The sequence below is a fragment of the Eulemur rufifrons genome, chromosome 17 (assembly GCF_041146395.1).
Source record: "Eulemur rufifrons isolate Redbay chromosome 17, OSU_ERuf_1, whole genome shotgun sequence".
Classification (NCBI taxonomy): Eukaryota; Metazoa; Chordata; class Mammalia; order Primates; family Lemuridae; genus Eulemur; species Eulemur rufifrons.
In genome coordinates this window covers 50,307,271-50,331,951 of record NC_090999.1, presented here as the reverse complement: position 1 = coordinate 50,331,951, position 24,681 = coordinate 50,307,271, and the positions used below count along the sequence as shown (strand labels likewise).

The 24,681-nt window shown below is 41.6% G+C and overlaps 1 protein-coding gene across 1 annotated transcript; it reads right to left on the bottom strand.

The window, feature by feature from the left end:
* Positions 1-8,636: 8,636 nt before the first annotated feature.
* CRHBP (corticotropin releasing hormone binding protein) lies at positions 8,637-21,834 on the bottom strand. Its single transcript, XM_069492573.1, has 7 exons — positions 21,664-21,834; positions 21,196-21,289; positions 20,708-20,865; positions 19,010-19,220; positions 17,158-17,306; positions 13,405-13,522; positions 8,637-9,333 (listed from the first exon to the last, which is right to left on the bottom strand). The coding sequence occupies exons 1-7, from the start codon at positions 21,742-21,744 to the stop codon at positions 9,176-9,178; spliced, it is 969 nt and encodes a 322-aa protein (XP_069348674.1). The 5' UTR covers positions 21,745-21,834; the 3' UTR covers positions 8,637-9,175.
* Between the last annotated feature and the right edge of the window lie 2,847 nt (positions 21,835-24,681).

Below are 24,681 nucleotides of genomic sequence, written 5' to 3'. Positions count from 1 at the left end.
TGCATTGTCAATGAGCAGTAATATTTTGAAAGGAATTTTTTTTTCTGAACAGTAGTTCTTAACCATGGGCTTCAAGTATTCCATAAACCATGTTGTAAACAGATGTTCTGTCATCAGTCTTTGCTGTTCCATTTATAGAGCACAGGCTGAGTAGATGTAGCATGATTCTTAAGGGCCCTAGGATTTTTGGTAAATGAGCAATGGCTTCAACTTAAAATTGCCAATTACATTAGCCCCTAATGAGAGAGTCAGCCTCTTTTTTAAAACTTTAAAGCCTGGTACTGACTTCTCTTCCATAGCTATGAAAGTCCCAGATGGGCATTTTCTTCCAATAGAAGGCTGTTTTGTCTACATTGAAAATCTATTGTTTTATTTGGCCACCTTCATCAATGATCTTAGCTAGATCTTCTTAATAACTTGCTGCAATGTCTCCATCAGCACTTGCTGTTAACCTTGTGCTTTTGTTACAGAGACGGCTCATGAACCAGCCTCCGCTAGCTTCAAACTTTTCCTCTGCAGCTTCCTTACTTCCCTCAGCCTTCATAGAATTGAAGAGAGTCAGGACTTTGCTCTGGATTAGACTTTGGCTTAAGGAAATGTTGTGGCTGGTTTGATCTTCTATTCAGACTACTCAAACTTTCTCCATATCAGCAATAAAGCTTTCTTATCATTAATGTGTTCACTGCAGTAGCACCTTTAATTTCCTTCAAGAACCTTTCCTTTGCATTCGTAACTTGGTTAACTGTTTGGTGCAAGAGGCCTAGCTTTCCACCAGTCTCAGCTTTCAACATGCCTTCCTCACTGAGCGTAATCAATGCTAGCTTTTGATTTAAAATGAGAGACATGTGACTCTTTCACTTCAACACTTAGAAGCCATTGTAGGGTTATAAATTGGCCTGATTTCAATCTTGCTGTGTCTCAAAGAATAAGGAGGCCAGAGGAGAGGGAGAGAGACGGGGGAACGCCTGATTGGTAGAGCAGTTAGAACACACACATTCATAGACAAGGTTTGCCGTTTATAAGGAAACGGTGTGTGACACCCCAAAACAATTACAATAGCAACTTCAAAGATCACTGATCACAGATTACTGTAACAGATATGATAATAATGAAAAAGTCTGAAATATTGCAAGATTTACCAAAACGTGACACAGAGACGTGAAGCGAGCATGTGCTGTTGGAAAAATGATGTCAATAGACTTGCTCAACTCAGGGTTGTCACAAGTCTTCAATTTGTAAAGAAATGCAATATCTGTAGAGCACAGTAGAGTGAAGTGCAATAAAATGAGGTATGCCTGTATGTTTTGAATTCATATGCCTATATTTATTGAATATTTTATTTAAATAAAATATTTAATGACCATTAGCTTTTACTGTAATTTATATTAAGAATTGCAGGCTAGGTCGCTCACACCTGTAATCCCAGCAATTTGGGAGGCCAAGGCAGGAGGATTGCTTGAGGTCAGGTGTTTGAGACCAGTCTGGGCAACATGGTGAGACCCTCGTCTCTAGAAATTTTTTTTTAAAACTTAGCCAGGCGTGGTGGCATGCACCTATAGTCCCAGCTACTCAGGAGGCTGAAGCAGAAGGATGGCTTGAGCCCAGGAGTTTGAGGTTGCAGTGAGCTATGATGATTCCACTGCACTCCAGCCCAGGAGACAGAGTGAGACCCTGTCTCTATAAATAAGTAAATAGATAGATAAATAAAAGAGAAAAACAAAAGAAAAGAAAGAAAAGACCTTTTAAAAAAATCTCTAGGGCCAGGCGTGGTGGCTCACACCTGTAATCCTAGCACTCTGGGAGGCCAAGGAGGGAGGATCACTTCAGCTCATGAGCTCAAGACCAGCCTGAGCAAGAGTAAGACCCTGTCTCTATTAAAAATAGAAAAAATTAGCCAGTCCACTAAAAATAGAAACAAAAATTTAGCCAGGCATGGTGACTCGTGCCTGTAGTCCCAGCTACTCGGAGGCTGAGGCAGGAGAATTGCTTGAGCCCAGGAGTTTGAGGTTGCTGTGAGCTAGGCTGACGCCATGGCATTCACTGTAGCCTGGGCAACAAAGTGAGACTCTGCCTCAAAAAAAAAAAAAAAAAAACCCACCTCTAAATAATGACAAGTAAATAAAAATTTTAAAAAAGAATAAAGCCAAACATTTTCTTATTTTGGGTTGATCTTAGAGATAGGCTTTGGACTTGTTTTATTTTGTTTTTAAACCTGTATCCTTACAGAAATTTAGACCAGATTCACCTCTTCTTACCTTTTCCCTGGGGTTGGCATTTCAGTGTCCCCTAAGGGACATTCGATGTGAGCACTGGTTGTTCTTCACTGGAAAAACTGGGAGAGGGAAGAACCATAAAGACCCCTGCTAATACGCCTGGACGTGACAGACAGAGGGATTGGCTGAGCAGATGGCAAGGATGATCTACCATTTTATTAACCTTGCAAATGGACCACCCTATTTTAAAGAATTGATATGTAAGTATTGTAGAGGTAAGGCTGTTTTTAAAAATATATAACATTTTTTAAAAGGTTTTTTGTTTTTGTTTTTTTAATAGATAGGGTCTTGCTCTGTCACCCAGGCTGGAATGCAATGGCACAATCGTAACTCACTGTAACCTGAAACTCCTGGGCTCAAGGGATCCTCCCACCTCAGCCTCCCAAGTAGCTAGGACTACAAGCGTGGGACACCACAACCAGCTAATTTAAAAAATTTTTTTTTTTTTTTTTGGTAGAGATGGGGTTTCTCTGTGTTGTCCAGGCTGGCCTCAAACTCCTGGCCTCAAGCGATCCTCCTGCCTCGTTCTCCCAAAGCACTGAGATTACAGGTGTGAGCTACTACGACCAGCCAAATATATAACAATTTAATGTTACAAAAATGACAAGCTATTTTCTCTTTACCCAACAAATTCATACAACTTAAAGGAGCCACCTCTATTTCCTTTAAATAGCAAACATCTTTATAGCATTTAAGATAAAATTATATTACCAAAGACTTGACTGATAAACAACTTTCCCCAAAAAGGGACACTCATATTTACGGTGTCCATCTGCCCTGTGCCCAGACTGGTTCTTGGCACTTCGTGTAATCCATTGCATTAAAAGGTAGAGGCTCCTGTGAGGAAGCTGATTCTCAGCGAGACACAGTGACTTGGTCAAGGCCACACAGCTGGTTAGTGGTTGAATCAGCTTCCTGAAGCTGGTTCCTGAAGTCTGGGTTCTTCCCCCTCCATTGTGAGGCCTCTACTTACAGGCCTAGATCTTTCCTCTAAAAATCCATTCTGTGGTCCCATCCAACCCAGACATGTAAGACTGCTTTCTGAGCTGGTCCTAGGCAAAACTGCGGAAGCACACAAAGTTTGTCTTTGACAACACCCCCAACTCCATAACAAACTTTCTCTTTGCTTACCTGCACAAACTTTTGGCCATCAGTACCTTGCTGGCTGTCCAGGTAGCTCTGTGGAGCATTCATCTGGGTTTGTTTCCTTTTCAGCATCTTATACTCACTATTGTCTCATTTATTCAAAACGTACCTGCCAATTCTATGCCATGTCATAGTAATTAGCAATACCTTATACGGCCAAGTGAATGACTTAATTAGTTACTTCTGTATGGTTTGAATCTTTAAAACAATAAAGTACTAATGAATTACTTGCTTAATTAAATATACATTTTAAAGAACAAAAGAAAAGTGTTATAAGGGTGGGAACTTCAGTGTAGGGCAATATTTTCAATTAAGTGGGCCTTTTGCTGTTCCTCAAGCCACACCCCTGGGTAGCCACCGACTGTGCCTGTGCATTTGGCTGGCTGAGAACCATTACTAGCAGAGGACACATTTTCTTGTACTTTAGAAACCTGGGAAGGGGGGTCTATTTACTTACTAGGAACCTCCAATATCTGATAATCCTTCCAATTACAAAGACCAGTTATGTCTGGCTCATCCAACTTTATGTCTTAGCGTTGCCATTACAAAAACAAAAAACACTTCTTGTTTTCAGCTTTTCAGCTGCCAAGGGATTGAGTACGCTGTTGTTACCAAGAGCAAAGCTGAGTCCAATTTAGAGACCTTGATTTTCATCATGTTTTCAAACCCTCTAATCAAGTCTTCTTTCTCTCACTCATATTTCCTCTCTTATATCTGTTTCTTTTCTCTTTGTGTAGTTTGTCTTAACACATGAAGAAAAACTTTTAAATGCAAAGAGAAAAATGGATGGTAATCATTATAAATGATCCATTAGGACTGAAGCCATTCAACTTGCTTATGTGAGCATACAAAGGTGTTTCTCTTTTCTGAAATACTCCACTGTATGGAGAAGAGTGTATTCAGATGTAATTTCATATGATTACCCTATAATACGAGTTCCTTTCCACAACTCTCTGCTGGTTGTTTTGGAGCACATAAACAAATTGCCTACAAGTAAATCCTGTTCATTAAACCTTTATTTTTCTTTCATGAAGATTCTAATTTGCAGGCAAACTCCCGCAATGTTGCCTCCCTATTAAAACAGCAAGAAAGGAAAGTTTGAAGTTGGGAGAGACCTGGAAAAATCATTGTCACAAAAATTTGTCCTGAGGAAAAACTCCACAGCAGATGCAAAAGACCTCATCTAGTAAAAGGCAAAATTAAATAGTTAAATATAGAAGCAGAATGATTAAATTGCTATTATAAACTTAATTCTATGACATGGCATAGAATTGGCAGGTACGTTTTGAATAAATGAGACAATAGTGAGTATAATGAATTAATGAATTAATGAATAATTTTAACTAATACTGAAGAGAGGGCAACTCAGTTTGGGAAGACTGATATAAAACTGACTTTTATCTATTATTTAATCCAAGAGCAGGGGTTCTGGTCCTGAAATCCTTAGATGGATTTCAGAGATCTGTGAGCTCTCAGGTATTTGTGGGATATTTTTCTGTATGTGGGCATTTTTTTCTGGAAAATAATCTGTAGTTTCTGTCATATTTTCAAAGACGTCTAAGAATCACTGTTCTAAAATTATTTAAGAAATGTAGAAAAGTTTAATATGGTTACATCAGTTAAAGCTTGGTGTTCATGAGATCAGAGATGTGCATTTGAGGTTTTTTTCTCTTTTTTTTTTTTTTTTTTTTGAGACAGAGTCTCACTCTGTTGCCCAGGCTAGAGTGCCGTGGCATCAGCCTAGCTCACAGCAACCTCAAACACCTGGGCTCAAGCAATCCTTCTGCCTCAGTCTTCCAAGTAGCTGGGACTACAGGCATGTGCTACCATGCCTGGCTGATTTTTTCTATATATATTTTTAGTTGTCCAGCTAATTTCTTTCTATTTTTAGTGAGACAGGGTCTTGCTCTTGCTCAGGCTGGTCTCAAACTTCTGAGCTCAAATGATCCACCCATGTCAGCCTCCCAGAGTGCTAGGATTACAGGCTGTGGGTAGTTGCAGCAAAACTAGACTGGAAAACTCAAGAATAGCTGAGAATTGGATTTAGACAGGCCCACTGTACGAAGTATGGCAATACTCAATGCTATAAATATTTATATCAGTGACTTAACAAAACAAAACTTTGTTTCTCATTCACACAAAGTGCAGTGTGGATATTCCTGGTCAATAGGCAGCCTTCCATGTGGTCATTCAGGGATCCAGGCTCCTTGCATCCTACGGCTCTGTCTTCCTGTATGGTCTTGGAATGCTCTGTTAGAGCCTCTGTGTCTAGCCAGTAGCCAAGGAAAGAGAGTGAAGGTGTGGAGGATCCCATAGGGGTGGACGTCACTTCTACCCACATTCCTTCAGTCAGAATTCAGTCACATAACCAAACCTAACTGTAAGGGAGGTTGAAAAACTGTAGTCTAGTTTTTGCTCCAGAGGTAGAAGAAATGAATTTGGGTAAACACATAGCATTTCTACCCTCCCCACTTAAATGAAGCAACAGTACCAGGAAGCAGTTTGGGTAAAGAAGACAAGCTGCTTTAGATACTGGGAGAAAGTCCAATATCATAGGCAGACCAGGGTATTCTACAGACGACAGCCTAGAAGACAGTGGCAGTGGCGGAACAAGCAGGCTTAGAGGAGGTAGAAAAGTGTCCAGAAGATGGGATGGTCACAGTGACATAAAGCCTATGAGCAAAAATGCTCAGAATTTCAGGCATGGAGGCAGGAGGCAGTTGGGAAATCAGTTACTAGTAAGCACAAAGCAGACCCCTAGTCTCCGCATTAGTACTCCTACCTGAAGGTAGGAGTTGGGGCTAAGAGTAACGTCAGGCAAGAGCTAGGATGGATTAACCAAGGTCTGGAAAGATTATAGTGATGGAGGATAGAGCACAAGGGCAGGTGGTCCAGACAGACTGTTTATGACATGACTTGTTCACGACCAGCACATCAGACAAAAGTTGTTCAAATTCCTCTTGCCCAAGGTCAGCATTGGTCCTGGGGTGGTGCAGAGCCTACAGACAGCGGTGAGCTGTGAGGGGAGGCCCAGAGAAGTCCTGACATGATCTACTGTCAAATATTATGCTTCTCAGTCACAGACCACAGCCCTAACTGACCCCAGCTCCCTCACAAATATCCTGTGGTGAAACAGTATAATCAAATCACTGCAGACCCTTCAGAGTCCAAAGCAGGTGCCCGCCAAGAGTAAAGAGGGGCTGGGGTAACATATCTGCTTAGAAGGAATAATAATGAAAACAACAGCCAACAGGTGCAAGACACTGTTCTTTTTTTTTTTTTGAGACAGAGTCTCACTCTGTTGCCAGGGCTAGAGTGAGTGCCGTGGCATCAGTCTAGCTCACAGCAACCTCAAACTCCTGGGCTTAAGCGATCCTACTGCCTCAGCCTTCTGAGTAGCTGGGACTACAGGCATGCGCCACCATGCCCGGCTAATTTTTTGTATATATATATTTTAGTTGTCCATATAATTTCTTTCTATTTTTAGTAGAGACGGGGTCTCACTCTTGCTCAGGCTGGTCTCGAACTCCTGACCTCGAGCGATCCACCCGCCTCGGCCTCCCAGAGTGCTAGGATTACAGGCGTGAGCCACCGCGCCCGGCCAAGACACTGTTCTTAAGCTTTAAATATACGTAACCATTTAATGTGGACAAAAATCTTATGAAAACGGTACTTTTACCCTTCCATAACGGTACTATAGATTACCCCAATTTTATAGATTAAAAACTGAGTAATGGAGACTTACAAGTGACTTTCTCAAGTAAGTAATAGGCTAGGATTCACAGAGATTTGGCTCCAGAGTCGATGATCTTAACCACTATGCTATCCTGTCTTTCTTAGGAATTCAAGTTTGAATAATGTCTCCTATAAACTTTTACTCACTCAGTGGATGTGCCAGTGAAGATACACCCTGTTACTCTCCTCCAGAGATCACATCTACCATTTTGTTTCCAGAAAGGTGCCCCATCCTTTTGGAATGAAGACTAAGTCATGAACTTCCAAGACTAATACACAATCAGTTCACTGGAGTGACCATCCTCTCAAAGAATGTAAACTATTGTGCACTAACAAGCTTTGAAGTAAAATATGTCACAAACGAATGACCACAGAATGTTAGGGCCACAGGAACCTTAGAGAGCATAGTCGCATCTATCTTAGTGTAGAGAGGGTGACTAGCTTGCCAAATGTCCCTTAGGAATAAAAGCAGGTGGTTCTAACTTGCCTGGTAAAATCCAATTGAAATTTGTGTTTTACTCAGCATAAGGGAGTCACGAGGGTTAAGAGCCAGGAACTTCTGATGGTGATATATGTAACTGCCTCAATTCTTCAGTTGCTAGAGGGACGGTGAAAAAAGACAAAATGGTTCAATTTTATAGAATTTATTTTCAATGAAATGAGGGATCCAATTTCTTATATAACTAATCAAGAATTATATAGTCATCCATCCATCCATTTATCCATCCAGGCATTTATTCATTCATTTGCTAAAGCAGTTACTCATTCCAAAATATTTGCCAAGCCAAAATTTTTGCTAAATCCTAGGTACCTGTAGCACTTTCAATCAGTATTTTTCCTTCTGCCTGGTTTTCAGATTTTTAACAAGTCCAATGTATGGGGATTCTAGTATATTCTAATGAACTTTATATCAGATATGTTTCAGGATCCATAATCAGGCCATTAAGTATGGCAGAGTTTAAAGCTTCCATCCATTAATCCAAAATAAAAAGTTCACTTAGGAGCAGTTCCTTTGTTGCTCCGAGCTGCATGTTTTTGCTCCAAGTGTCTTTTAGATACCACATGCTTAATCCCAAACCAAGGTGAACAAGGCTCACTCAACAGCAAACTGCTTTCAGTATCAAAGGACTCAGATTTCTGCAAACTGTGTCTATGAGAGGTTTAAGGTCCTTGCTGTTCTTGTTGAAAAGTGCATCCATTGTGACAAAGACACGTATTCTGAGTTTTCTCAGAGGATAGTGGAAAATGGATCTCTGCACCCCTCTTCCCTGCTAGTACCAATCAGTTAGCATTGCTTGTGCAAACACTGCAATTCTACCTCAGCTCTAAATAATTCTGCTTCAATGATCCAGAGTTCTACTACCCCTAAGAAATCCAAAATGATTTATTTTAGCATTTGGTTCTGCACCACATGAGAACATTATTTTCTGATGGTAACAAGGGAGGGCACTACTCAGGAAAGAAAATAAAGCACAATGTCAAGGTGCCAACTTTCTAAATATATTTATTCATGTATGTATTTGTGGATGGAAAATTTTTTCCATGCTACAAAGTTTTGTTAAAAACAAGTTGTTACAAATCAATAAATAATAGCCATAAGTATTGTCTCTTGTAAACAGAATAATAAACAGATGCAACTACTTTGCCCTACACAAGACTTTGAAGTTTTTCTGTTATAAAACTGATACAAGTATCACCATTTTTCTTTCCTTGAGACACAATTTTTTATTGCACGTGTCGCACTTGTCTTACCAGTTTCAGGTTTGTAATACACCAAAGCAGCACAAAGATTTCCATTTAAAATTTTTTTTCTACCAAATAGGGGCTTATTTTCTGCCACATGTTCACTTATGTATTACAAACAACAAAGAAGCAAAGCACAAAAATTAATGCGTGTATGTGTGCTCGAGGCTGGAAATACTGACTGGTATGAAAAGCTTTTTAACGGGCTGGGCATCAAAACCATATACAACAGCCATTAAAAACTCACTTAGCAGCATGTACATCAGTGGGTTGGTTACTCAAAAACTGGACAAACAGAATTCCTGGATACTGTTTCCATTTGGGTTTTCCAACTCGTATGGTTCCAGCTGACGATACTCAAAAGTCACACGATTTATGTGTTTCCCACTGGAGACCAGGCGCACCACAGTGTTGTCACAGCCGATTTTCATTTGGGCTATAATTGATGGAAAAAGCAAAAGTTTCCCAGCAGGTTAGAAACCACACAGCCAAATGGTCTCTGTCAACTGGATAATTTAAACATAATGAAAGCCAGGGGACATAATCCTCCTCTCACATACTCAAACCATGCATCTGCTATCAGGTGAAACATTTTTGTTTTCACTTTCATTATAATACTGTATATAATTAATTATATAATAGTAAAATTGAACTCAGCCTTTCTCCTCAAGTTCAAGAACATTGTTATACAAGTAAAACTGGCTGGAGAGAGGCAAGATGTCTCCTGGCCTTTTTTCACGTTCTTCCACCTGCAAGGGCATTCAGTCTGTCAACTCGGCAACTCCGTAGTGGGGGCCATACTGCCCTCTAGGGACAGATTGGAAATTTGCAGGGGCAGTTTTTGTTGGCTACAGCCTCTGGGGTGGCAAGTGGCATTTAGTGGGCAGGGGCTAGAGGACGAAATGTACCGCTGGACATTTATGTAGACCAAAAAAAAAATCACCTGTTTATTATTTTCTGAGTCTAGGTAAAAACTCTGTTTTACACATAAACAAAAAAATAACTTGCATGCCATAGACATACACCGAATATACTAATTTTTGTTCTGTTGTCCACCTCACCTTTTCACCCCCATTTTTTGCATACTTCTTATATGAAATGGCCTCTGCTGTCCTTATTTCTATTAAATCCAATCTTAGTCTTTATCTGTATGAGCATCTGACAACTTTTAGATCTCCTTTAGTATAGGTGTGCCTTAGTAGTTACATATTGAAACTCATATTATTTTATTAAAAATTACTTACCTTTTATTTCTCCAGCCTCAAGCTGGTTCCTGAGCAAGACTTATAGGCCCTACAATAATACTTTCTGCTTTTTTAGTTTTCTTAATCTTCCCCCCTTGTCTCTATGAGACATTTCTAAATTCTGAGAAATGCAAGCATTGTCAGTGTGTAGCAGGTACTTCACAAATATGTACCTGGGTTTAAATGAAGTAAAACAATTCAATAGAGTTATTGAGGTAAAAGTCAATTTGAAGACACAGTAAATATAAATCCTATAATTATTTTAATATAAGTACTAGAGAGTCTAGGTTAAGTTTTTCTACCAGGAGGTCCAAATTTATTTTTCTTTATACAATTAGAAGGTAATAATTCTTTTTCTGGTCTTATGCTGAACGTTAATCTACACAACATGACCTATTTACTTTAGTTAATGTGTCTAATACTTACATATTATTTTGACATAATGGCTAATAAAATCCAATTTAAAGGGTAGGATCTCTAATAGTTCCACATTGTCTGAACAACTTAGGAAGGACTCATGGAAACATGGTGAATGGGAGAAAAAAAATGAACTCTCAAATGAACCAAAGAGTGATATAATTCAAGCCTTATAATTGTCTTAAACCTCGTTTCAAATATCTAGGTAATTTTGGCAAAAGTGATTTTTTTTTTTTTTGCCACTTTTCGTCTCACCCTTTTGCCTAATTCAAGTTCTATCATTCAAGCAGAAAAGTAACTCTGGCTTCAATTATCTAAATTTTAAGGCCTAGGTGTTCGTTAGTCCCAGTCTTATCTTCTTACCCAGTTCAAGTACATCAAAGGTGCTCTCCACCAGCCTGGGCAAGAGCGAGACCCCGTCTCTACTAAAAATAGAAAGAAATTATCAGGCCAACTAAAATATACATAGAAAAAATTAGCTGGGCATCGTGGCGCAGGCCTGTAGTCCCAGCTTCCCGGGAGGCTGAGGCGGTAGGATCGCTTAAGCCCAGGAGTTTGAGGTTGCTGTGAGCTAGGCTGACGCCACGGCACTCACTCTAGCCCGGGCAATAGAGCGAGACTCTGTCTAAAAAAAACAAAAAGTGCTCTCCAACCACTAGCTTGAAGTGACTCCGTGCCTTGGACAGTGCATGCAAAAAGCTACAAAAGCCACATGCACCGGCAGCTTAAATCAGGGCTCAAATTTCAATCAGTATGAAAGAATCCTTTAGTTTTCAGCAAAGTGAGTTTTTAGAAATTTTTTGCCTTTACCTTGATTAGGAAGTTTGCCTTAAGCCCAATCCTGCCTTAAATCTCATCTGAAACTTTTTTAACACAGGTATATCTGGAGGAGGGTGGAGTACATATCAGGCCTTGGTGCTTACCTGTGTACAGTCATCCCTTGGTATCTGTGGGGGACTGGTTCCAGGACCCCTCACGGATACCAAAATCCACAATGCTCAAGTCTTTTTTATAATGTGATGTACTATTTCCATATAACCTACACACATCCTCCCTATACTTTAAATTGGTAGTCCCCAACCTTTGGCACCAGGGACTGCTCTCATAGAGGACAATTTTTCCACGGAAGGTGGGGGGGTGGATGGTTTCTGAATGATTCAAGCGCATTACATTTATTGTGCAGTCAAATCTCTCTGCTAGTGATAATGTCTATTTGCAGCCGCTCCCCAGTGCTAGCATCACCGCCTCAGCTCCACCTCAGATCATCAGGCAGTAGATTCTCATAAGGAGTGTGCAACCTAGATCCCTGCATGCGCAGTTTACAGTCGAGTTGGCGCTCTTTTGAGAATCTAATGCCACCGCTGATCTGACAGGATGCGGAGCTCAGTCAGTGATGCAAGTGATGGAGAGCGGCTATAAATACAGATGAGCCTTCGTTCACTCCCTTTGCTCACTGGCCCACCCCGCCACTCACCTCCTGCTGTGCAGCCTGGTTCCTAACAGGCCATGGACCAGTACCGTGGCCCAGGGGTTGGGGACAGCAGCTTTAAATCATCTCTAGATTGCTTATAATATCTAATACAATGTAAATGCCAAATAAATAGTTGTTACACTGTATTTTTTATTTGTATTATTTGTATTTTTTTAATTGTTGTTTAAAATATTTTCAGTCCGTGGTTGGTTGAATGTACAGATGCAAAACCCATAGATAGGGAGGTATATTAATTCTATTTCAGAGACATTTTGTGCATCAATTCTATTATTTTGTAATGAATCATTCTATATGTTAATTCTACGTCAGAGATATTTTGTTTATTAAGGTCCATATTAGCTCAGAGAGAGAAAATACTGGTGGGCTGACCCGGTTTTAATGATAAAAGGTAACCACTCATCAAAAGGACAGTCTGCTTTGCAGCTTCCTTACCTAACTGGTTAACAATCTGGGGTGAAGGAGAGCAAAGGGTAAGAATGGGAAGAATTAACTACAGGGTTAGAGACTGGTGTTCTTTCTCTTCTGTTTCGCTTTCGTCTCTTTAAAGATAATCTAAGATGCCTGCACCTGAAGCACAGATATGGGAGTGGCCTTTACAGAAATGCTTTATGTAATCCTCTCCTCCCACCCCACGGGCTTGGTTGATAAGTTTGGTCATGAGGTCAGTAATTCCCACTCATCCTCACCCTACCTGAGCATAATCAAATGGACAATCCTTATTGGCCCCTGACAGAGAAGATCTGGCCGTGTTTGGTATGCTGGGCACTAAACCAGTCTTTTATTACTGGGGACCACATTTACCCCTGTGTTGCAGAGGCCTTTGAGAGGCTGGTTTAGCTGTTAGAAGTTGGGAACACTCAGCAGTTCTGAGAATTTCTGGTGAAGCTTATCACTTTGTTGTTTATTTACTATGAGTAATACACACATATATACACACACAGAAAACTTAATTATTTCATTATCATACTATTACTAATTGATGGTACATCTGCTATGTGAGCCATAGTTTTTTGTTAGTAGGCAAACCCTTTAGTCTCTAGAGGATGCAAGCAGGGACCCCCAAGAAGGTAGGAAGACCATAGAATTAAAAAGCTTTGTCTTTTCACAGTTTTTCTTAGAGCCAAATTTAACATACATCGTTATTGCTTCATAGGTTTCTCTCCCAATGTCAGATATCTTGGTAATAGATTTTGAAACTATACATAGGCTCAGATATAAAAATCTTGATACCAGCTCACTGTGCAAAATTAAAGCTTTTTTGTTAAACTTGTCTTCCAATGTATAAAAAATTGGGGGCAGTTTACTTTAAAAAATCTTGATAAACACAAAAATAATAATCAAAGAAATGTCTCACCAGGGCCATGAAAAGGGTAGCAAAGATCAGCTAAAGGCATCATCTTGGAAGGGTCCAATCCAGTTCCTCCCAGAAGCTCCACAAAGTCTCCTATCCCCCCACAGCCTGCTGAGGATTTCTAAGGGGACAAAGCAACAGAGAAAGATATGTTTACACCAACTACAGAAGTCAAACCATTTGATCAACAGCAGGTTGGTAAAGGCACTCAATCAGCCCTCGACATCCTGGCGGTGCCATTTAATTTAACATCTGGGACTCCGGAAATTAAAAGATATTTAAAAGGAAAAAAACATTCATAAAGATTGCTTTTCTAAATCAGTTGAGTAATCATTTTTTTAAAAAATGTGTCAGTGCATGTTTTTTTTTCCCCTCAAGCTGAAAGACTGGAATGATAAAATGGGACTCTGTAAACTCCATATGAGATGTATGAAAATTGAACTCGAAAATGCTTTGCTTTTTGAATCATTTGGACATACATCCTGAATTACTTGAATTTCTTAATGCATGCAGTCAGAGTTAAACCAAGTCAATCAAATACCTGCATTTTATAAATAGGGCTTTCCCTTTGGTTTTTCCTTCACCTCACTTCGTTTCCTCTTTTTTGTGAAGGAATTTTTCTGCTATTCATTTCTGCCCATAAGGACTTAGATTAATCATGCATATATTAAAAAAGATTAAAACACTGACGTGGGGCCCAAGTTAGCTAGAATTACCATCATTTTTCTCCTTTCAACTAAAACAAATTTATTTTGACAAACCCAAAAGAACTGATTCTAAGACTTTGTGTGGTCCACTGTCACCACCTTTCTCAGCTCCCTTCATTCTTCCCTTACTGCCTCATCCGCAGCAATTCCTGTGCCTCACTTTCCCACACAAACAAAGCAGCCACTCTCAGTCCCAAATGTTGCACTTTGGGCCACCCACCTGCTGTGATCAGGGCTACACTGGCCAGGCCCTGTGCTTGGTTTAATGCTCAGCTACATCCTCAATAAATTTGTAATAAGGGATCCTGCATTTCTATCTTATACTGGACTCCACAATTTGTATAGACAGTTTTGCCCATGATCCTCTTCTTTGTTGGGGTGTGCTCATTAGGAGATCTAGTGGAATGTGACAAGGTGCTCAGTGGTTAACTAGATAGATAGACCCTGACACATTTAGGAACCAAGACCTAAAATAGAGAACTTGAAAAACACACACGTACATAAGCACACACATTCAGACATTTAGAAAGATGTTGAAATACAACTGGAACTAAACAACAATAAATTGGAAAATAATATAATGGCAACTGTTGACCAATGAAAGGAGGCAAGAGGGGATATATACTTTTTAAGGGCTTACCTACTGCACACTGGGTTCTATGCTTAAGTGCTTTACATGCAATTTCATCAACTGATGAAATAGAGGTTTAATTAGCCCCACTGTGTACAGGGCTTCATGTTATCATACTGAGAGTTGAATAAGCCATTTAGGGGTGAGAAAAACCCCCTTAATTGACTTTTCCTGGGGTAGAGGATGTCCAGGAGGAATATCTCTTAAGACTAAACTTTCCATTTGGTTCTGTAGGTTCCAAATTTCAGCAGATGGTCTTTAAGGGAAAAGGGCAGACTCAGGAGAGAGAAATGGGAAATAAAGAAATTGGGAAGACATGGAAACTAAAGTGAGAAGAACAAAACAAAGGAACAAGGAAGTTGGGTGCACCTATTCCTTGGTGTTCAATGACTTTTCTCCCCTCTTTGCAAACCTCTCAGCTTTTGTTATAAACAGTGGCAGAAACTGAGTGATGTAGGGACCTCTCTGAGATTTAGTTCCTCAGCAGTGACCCCCTAGATGTCTTTGTTGAGGTTCTAAGCCACCATTATCTTTTGCCTAGACTACAACAATGTAGCAGAGGAGTACCTATACTCCTTGTACCAAATGTAAGATCCAAACACCGACTCAATGTGCAAAATGGAAGGGTTTTTTGGTGGAACTCACCTTTTAATATATAAGAAATCTGTAGTGTTTTAGTTAAGAAAATAATCTTGATAGGCACATTAATAATAATCAAAGAAACATCTCACCAGGGCCATGAAAAGTATAGTATGGCCCCTATAGCCCATTCACTGCAAAGAAGCCAGAATGACTTTTTAGATATTGTAAGTCAGATCATGCCACTTTCCTGCCTGAACCCTTCCAGTGGGTTCCCGCTGTACATAAACTCAAACTCCTTAATATGGCCTGCAGGACTCTCCACACTCTGGCCCTGCCCCTCTCCCTGAAGCTGTCTCACGCCACACCACACCACCTTGCCTTCTTTCCATTCTGCGAACCCAGCAAGCCCATTCCTGCCTCTGAGCCTCTGCAATATTGTTCCCGCTGCTCCCTGTTCTACCCGTGGCTGCTGACTCCTTTTGACCTATCACTTAGGTCTCACTTCTCAAAAGGATTTTTCCTGGCCACCTTATTTCAAGTAGCCTCCTGCCCTTCCCTCCAGCCCCGTTCCCAGTCACTGTGTATCCACCACTCTGCTGCATTTTCTCTACAGCACCTACCACTATTTGAAATACATGGCAACTTCACCCATCTCATCCCACTAGAATGCAGGTTCCCTGTGAGCAAGACCTGTCTTGGTCATTGCTAATTTCCAGCATCTAGAATAGTGCCTTGCCCATGGTAAGCACTCAGAAATATTTTCTAAAGGAATAGATGCCTAGAACCCTGTAGGCTCTAAATTGTTCAGAGGAAAATACCAAGATTACTCCTTTTAGCCTTAATAACTAAAGTGCAGCTCTCCCAAGCTGTGACCACACCTCCCATCTTCTATATTTTACATCAAGAATGACACACAAACAATATTAAGCCGATAAGGCTGTACCAAAGGTACCCAAACACGTCCTTATCAAAGGATTATTCTTCCACTAAAGTCCAACTAAAAAAAGATAGGCATTGGTCCATGACTTTAGGGCTTAAAGGAAATTGGATATAGTCCTTTTCTCAGTCCTGGTTCTATTTATTTGGTGTTCACTAAAATCTGTCTGATGAGGAACTATGACTGCCTTTGATAGCAGCAAATACATGAGTTATCTTAACCGAGGCCTATGAGACAGTAAAAGGAAATGAGGATGACTCAGAGGGAAGAAGTCATCAGTGCAAGTAGATACGGTCAAACTTCTAAGGTCCATACAGAAGTTCACTTGAAGACAAATTGATGGGGATTCTCAGCTAAGATTTTTAAGGCAAAATGTACTGAATTACCTGAAGAGTATTAAAATACTCTTCAATATTTTCCTGTATTTTGCAATATAAAAATCCAATTTTGCATTTTATGCTAGAATTAGCATTCCTTCATAACACAGTTCTGTCAATGAGATACTTCCTTCATGTCAAAAGAAAATTCCAATAATCAGAAAAACAGCTGTGTAGATGACTCATACTAGGTTCTGCTAGGAAAGAAATTTTGTAAAAGAGGCAAGTACAAGAGAGTTCAATTGTAATTACATACCACAACTTTACCAGTTGAAAACATTTCTTACATCATGAGAAAAGTATTCAAGCAGTCAGGATGGGCACCTGAGTACACGACTTGCAGCATAACTAAAATAGAAGAAGGGTTAGTGACAGCAGCTAGGGCAAGCACGTGAGGTTTCCGTCAATCAGAGGGACGTACTACTCCAATTTGCTAATGCCCAGGTTTGCCGTGGATGACCGCTTCTGCTCTGACAGAGCTGTGGCCTTACAAAATGACTGGGAAGCAAGTAAGCAACTCACCTTTAACTGAAGGCCATTTAAGTGTCCCAGGGTGAGGTCAGATATTTTGATCACTACAGGATAAATTATGGAGAAGCTGCAGTTGCGATGCTGGTGTGGAACTACCAGGGTGAACTTTCCATTTGGGGTCTGAGAGATGACATTGCAGGCTTTGTAGAAAAAAAAAAAATCACATTGGCATTACTTGATTTGCTGGATTTTTATAGGAATTTATTATATCCTTATTCTAGGCTCCTGTTCATGGTCTAGGGCCTTCTGTCTGGGAAGAGAGTATATGTATCACAAAGGCAATTTGGAGACAGGAAAGAGATGGGGAATAAAAGTCATCAGTGACATATGGACATTGTCAGGAGGCCCTGGGCTGCAGGGTCTTCTGATCTTAATCTCAGGGGGTTACCTTGTTTATAACAATCACAAGACATAAATCAATAACTGAACAAACAATACTAGCTGGTCATAGTTCTAGGAACATTTCAGTTAACCAACATCCAGGTTCAAGCTGGGAATCTGAAAGAATCAAGGCTTACAGGTGAGGCCGGAACTCAAACTCTGTCTGTCTGAAGCCTTCATTCATAGAATTTGGAGCCATGATGCTATTTTTTAAATAATAAGGTAAATAAATAATTTCATTTTAAGTATTTTCTAATAGTGATGAAATAGGCTAAGAAAAAATAAAAAGACACCGGGCTTAAGTCTGAAAAGTACTTGCCAGGTGTTAAGTGATAAGTTGACTAAATGGTAAATTATTAATGTTTAATTTACTCACAAGAATTTCCAAAATTTTTTATTTTGTATCTCATATCTAGATTTATAATATATTTATTCTTCTAGATATGAAAAAAGAAGCATCAGAATTTGTACTTTTTTGCTGATTATGGGACAAAAGTTTCTGATTGATCAGAACCACCTCTTCTTATATGTTTAATTACATTTAATTTTGAAAAGAACTGAAATTCCTTGATAATTCTCATTTCTAACCAAACACAATATAGGAAAAATATTTTATTTTGTCCTCTACAATTATTCTGCTCCAGTCTTCAGAAACAGCCTTTTTGGTGGAGGCTTCTTTGGAAATTTTTTGTTTTTTTAAAAAGAGAAATCAGAAGATCAGTATATATTATTCTTTGGCAGATTAGGCCCTTTCCTTCAACTACATGAAGCGTTAATATAAATACTATTGGATGCAATCTAAAATGAGTGATATGCTTCCTTCTAATTTTTGAAAGATTTTTCTCTTAATAGGGGAAATAAACAATGAACAGAGGAGTAAGCTCATTTTGATTAAGATAACGTCATGCCTTAGGCCTGGGCAGTTCAGTTTTACAGCACAATCTATGTGAGTGTCCATGAGAAAGGAATTAAATTAGTGGTGGGCTGAGAATCAGAAGGCAACATTGAGGTGCTCTGGTCCAACCCTCCACTCAGGGCAGGACATCTGTCTACCACATCCCAGACATGCAGCCTTTTAGCCTTTGTCTAAATATCTCTAAGACTGGAACTTCATATCTGATCCCACAAGCTTATCTGGGATCAGCAGAATGACTTGGGAGATTAAAAGTTTGTCACTGAATGCATTGTAGTACCTTAGGAGATCAGAATAAGACTTTGGGGAAAAAAATAGAACTGTACCCATCATAAATTGGTATACTACCTAGCCTGGGAAATAAATTAAAAACTGTGATTTGATTTTCATAATCATGAATAAAAAATATGCTTTAGGTCATTTCTAATTAAAACAAAATTTCCATTCAAATCATTCCTCAGTTCAAATTTCTTAAGTCCATGCAATGATACCTCTGAAAAGCAGGTTTGACTCCCAACTTTTAACTGAGAAGACAGGGAGCCCACTTACGAAAGAGGTTGGGATCGGTCTTTATGGTTAATGTGAATCCATTTCCTGGTTCATGGACCCGGAAGAAGATCATGGCCACGTTCTGGGAGGATCTGATGCTCCTCCTGCTCAGACCACTCTCGCAGAAATCTATGTACCGCTCCGTCATGGGGAGAGGATGATCCTGGGAACTGGGGAACTTCTCCCCCTTGAGAATCCAACCATCAAATACCTTTCAAAAAAATGTAGACATAGATGCTATCATTTCCATCAGCTCCTGAAGTCATGGGTGTGTTGAAAGGGGGAAAAATTTATCCAACAATGGGTCTTCAGTCATAAGTGAGGAATAGCCTACACTCCCTGCCTGCTTGCTTTTCATTTGAATATTTTTTTGACTTTGAGGGTTGTTTACAAGTAATATTATTAATTAATTAATGCTTATTTTTCATTACAAATAAAGCTTTCAAAGTAAATCAACTTTCTTGTATTTATTTTATCATTTCAACCACCTTGGTAAGTGAAACTACAGGCAATATACCTTTTTATCTTGGTCATATTTTCCACATCCCACCTTCAGAAGAATTCAGTAGAAACATAATTTGGGTTTCGTTCAACTACTCTCTTTCCTATGGTCATTGAAATGTGAACAAAATATCTCAAAAATAGGTAGCAAAAGAAAAAACTGGAGCAGCAACTTTACTTGCCAATGGTTATATATGCCCATTTTTATCTTTTTTTTTATCATCACATATTACTTTAAAATATCAAGAACTGCTTCAATAGTCAGGCAATGATGGCTGGTAGCCCACTTGGGACTTTTTCCCCCTTCACTTGTTAAACTTTGCAGTTGGACAAAGGGTCACTTTCTATTGACTGTATTCCCCAAATCACCACAGGTCTCCAGTTTAATCAGTCCAGTCTAGTCCACATGAACAAAATTGCCAGCAACCCTGCTACAAATTATTTCCAATGTGTTTGCCAGGTTTCAAAGTAATTCTACTTTCGAGGTTTTAATCATGATTATTTTAATTGGACAGAACTCCAGCCATTCTAAACTGACCTGTTAGACTCACTGACACCGACCGGAAATGGGGATGCTGTGACTTTGGGGGGCTTGTCCTCCCCTCCCACCTGTCTCAAATTAGATTTCCCCTCGCATCCTTTGCTGCAGCCAATGCCCTACTGATCCACAATTGGGTCGCCCAGGCATTGAAGATAGCCTCTGCGCGCTTGGAACAGCTCCACCAAGAGAGGGACCAGCAGGAGCCAGGCGGACCCAGATCTCAGACGTGAGGGTGGGGCGGGCCCTCTAACCAAGACCGGCTCGTTGGGTGGACTCGAGCGCTGGTCCTAGTTAGTTTTCACCATATTTCCTCTGCCCCAGATTGCGTTGTGCAGCACTTCGCGCTGCGAGTTCGAGTCTTTAGAAGTTCCCGGTGCCTCGATACCGCATAGAGGGAAATTTAAAAAGCTACTGCAGCGTTCAGAGGCACCAGCCCTACGGGGTATGGGGCGAGGTCTAGGGGTTGGGGCGAGCTTTTCGCCGCGCGAGGGTCCCCGGGTGCGCCTTTCCGACTCGGGCACCAGCGAGCGGAGTGTCTAATGAAGAGTTGTCACCGGCTCCCCGCGCTGGGCAGCCCCACGCTGGGCGCAGCGCCCAGCCCTTTCCGACCCTGGCGTGGCTCCCGGCTGGGGCTGCGCGAGGCAGGGACACCTCACCTTCAGGAAGTCCCCGCCCTGACAGTCGATGGAGACCAGGTCGTAGTGGATGGTGATGAACTCCTCGGGCTCACCGATGAAGAAGGCGGCGCAGTGCAGCTGCGGCCGGTCCGCGGTGAAGGTGAACTGGCCCTGCAGGCTCAGCATGTCCAGGCACCCTGTGGGCGGCGGGGACCGCAGGGGTCGGGGGGTGGGGCTGTCACAGGGCCAGGAGTCGCGGGCTGCAGCCACCGTGGCGCCGACCTTGGGCAGCCCCTCTGCGCGCGCCCCCTTCCCCGGCTCTGCAGCTCCCCAACTCCCAGCGTCGGCTGCGCGGGGTTCCCGCGCCCCAGGGTGCGTCACCCCCTCGTCCCCGGCGCGCCCCCTCGGACAAATCCTTAGCGATGGGAATCGCGCGGCTGGCGGCACCCGCCAGCCCCTTCCCGGAGACGTCCGGGCCAACCTCCCCGCATCCCCGGAGCCCGCGGACGCCGGCAGCCCCGACTCACGCAGAGCGCGGCGGTACGGCTGCTCCCCCTCCAGCTCCCGCTTCAGGTTGGCGCTGAAGAGCGGGAAAGGGTCGTAGTCCGCCGCTTCCCGCAGCTAGCAAGAAAAACGGGTCAGTCTAGAAAAGTTCAAGGGGTGGGAAAGAAAAGGGACCGGGAGCGGGCACCCTCCCGGCGGCTCAGTGAAGGGAATAAAGAGAGGGGGTCCCCCCGAGTCCGGAGAAGACGGGACGTTGACGGTCTCCATCGGACCAGGGTAGCCCCCAGCAGCCAGAGGAGGGCAGGCAGGCAGGGATACCCAGGGGCTGGGAGGAAGACCGGTCTAGGGGAAGCCAGGGGAAAGAGAGGCTCCAACAGAGAGGGAACAAAGAGCAAACCCCCAAAAGGCTGGGGACAGAGGCAGCCTGCCGCTGCCCAGGGCTAAACACTCATGCAAGGCAGGTGTGATGGGTCGACACAGGGATGGCTCACCTCTAGGTACCGGCTCTCGCCTCTGAGAGCCACCAGGAAGATCAGAATGAAGTGGCACTGAAGTTTGAAGTTAGGTGACATGCTGGCCTTGCCTCGGCGGCTGGTATGCTCTGCTCCGGAGGTCTTGGGCTTTCCTTGCGACACCTTCGCGCAGCCTGAGAGCTAGAAGCTGGTAGGGTCCCCTTGCTGGGTCTCTTTTATAGAGCAGTGGGGAGCGGAGGCTCTCTGCCCCTTCCTGATCGGAGCTCAGTAACCATGGGTTACCCTGTCTCATTGACAAAGTACGTGGCGATGACGAGGGTCCAGCTCTCAGCCACAAATCTTCAGCGTGGCCCAGCATTATTCACCAAGAATGATTACAGTCGCTACAACTTAGTGAACTGAAAATGTAGGATTAAGAATGAGGCAGGGACGAAGAATAAGGGAGGGCATTTTCTGGAGCTGCCAATGGTACATTCTACTTTTCTGTGGACATTGGGGAAATTTTCAGTTTTGAAAATCAAAGTAACAAACTTACACACATGCATAAAATACCCAAACACATAGAAGGTTATCATGAAGCCTCATCACATAACCTTGGATGGAATCGTGCTGGGAATTATCGAAGAATTTAGTACTCATGCAATTGCTCATGCCTGTTAGTAAGAAACTCGAGGCATTTTCAGCTCCAAAGAGGCTGACAGAAGTCAAAGTCTGACTTTGCAGAATATTGCAATAATGCAATTACAGATTTTTCTTCCTGTCCCTTAATCTTTGTTTTATTCTGTTGCCGTTTCTTATAAGCATTTACTTAATGGAAAGCTCACTCTGGTGTCAGTGGACTTCTGGATTTTAGCTGAGCTCTGCAACTTGACCTGACTGTTTATATGATGTGCACACTCCTGAGCCAGGTAACTGTCTTATGACCTTAGCATCCATCTGAATCACTGAGAGATTAGGTCATTCCATATCAAGCCTTCAGATACCTGGGTTACTTTAACACCCTGGTGGAAAGAACTACTGAAAAGCTCTATTATAACTGCTCACCAGCAAATTTACAGGGCTAAACAAATGACTTAGAAATCCAGAAATAAGTATAAGCTTATCTTTGCTGATTAGGAGAGAAGAAAATTGTTCTTCTTTGTGTCCAAAATTGTGGGATATACAGGGATGCTCCACTTTTGACTTTCCTACCCCTTTCCAGCCTATACACTAAGCATCATTATTAAAAATTTTTACAAAATAGCGAGACCATAATACAGGATTTTGACAGAATGAAATGGCTATATTTTTAGTTTAAAAATACTCAAAATTAAACAGTAATTAGTCTAGTGATGTCAGAACTTGACATTTTTATGTTCGAGACAATTCTGAGCCACAGAGAGTGTGAGGGAGAAGAACACCCACAGGTCATGAATGCCGGCCACCATGTCCTTCTCCCCCTCCCAGGGACTGTTTAGAGTCTGATTTTTAGAAAGGGTGTTAAAAAACCTGAGGGGAATGAAACAGGAGAAAAACAAATGGCTCAACCCCACCTTGCTTGGCCTCAAACACGCCAGGCCATCTTCGGGTCTGCCTCCCACACCTACCTATTTGCCTAGAGGGAGCCTCAGGCACACTCACCTGGCATGCCATGGCCCACACTCCTTTCCTGTCAACTTAGCCTTAGCCTTGGCCTGCTCCCAGGAGTCAGTCCAGCACTCACCTTGGAGACCTCTGTCTTTCCCACCTTGGGGGTCTGGTACCTAGTGTCACTCCAGCTTGGTGCTGCTTTATTAGCACCACCAAGGAGCCATTCTCCTCCAACTAGCCCCTTCACACACCTTCCCACACACACACATACAAAGACATGGACAACAATGATGTTTCCAATATCCTTCATGATGCTTCCTCCTCAGAAACCACATGCATCAAGAGCTAGGATGAATGATGGCCAGCACAATGACTGATTTTACATAATATCATAACATAGCATCTGGTTTTATTAATACATAATAATCCACACATTGTCCTATAAAATGAACTTCATTCCCACCAAAGCCTATGTGAAGAAATTGCTGTGTAATTTTCACCAGCTTAGTAAATATCTACTAAGCCAGTAGAAACTGTTTTTTTAAAAAAATAATAATAATAAGGATAATTAGGCCAGGTGTGGTGGCTCATACCTGTACTCCTAGCACTTTGGGAGGCTAAGGCGGGAGGATTGCTTGAGGTCAGGAGTGTGAGACCAGCCTGGGCAACATAGCAATACCTTGTCTCTACAAAAAAATCAGAAAAATTAGCCAGGCATGGTGGCATGTGCCTGTAGTCCCAGGGACTCAGGAGGCTGATGCAAGAGGATTGTTTGAGCCCAGGAGTTTGAGGCTGCAGTGAGCTATGGTTGCACCACTGCATTCCAGCCTGGGTGACAGAAGGAGACCCTGTCTCTAAGGAAAAAAATAAAAGTAAAGATAATTAAAGGATGAAAACTATAACCTATGGAGGAAAACTAAAAAGATAAAATTAGAGGACAAAGAAAAGCCAGATAGTGATTCTCTTAGAGAAAGTATTAACAATGAGTGAGAACAGCGGAAGAGTAATTTGGATTAGACGGAAGAAAAATTTCTGGGCAATAAGTAGGTGTATGTTTCAGGGCCGAGAATAAATTGTTTTCATGAACTTATTTGGTCATTCATATAATTAGCTTAATATTTGAAAGCTAATATTTAATATTTAGTTGTTCTAGAACTTATTCATCTTGCATAAGTAAAACTTTATACCCATTGATTAGCAACTCCCAATTTCCCTCTCCCCTAAACCCCTGGCAACAATCTTTCTACTCTCTACCTCTATGAGTTTGACTACTTTAGATACTTCATAGAAATGGAATCGTGCAGTATTTGTCCTTCTGCGACTGGCTTATTTCACTTAGCATAATGTTCTCAGGGTTCATCCATGTTGTAGTATATGACAGGATTTCCTCCTTTTTAAGGCTAAGTAATATTCCATTGAATGTATATACCACATTTTCTTTATCCATTTATCAACACGTAGGTTGTT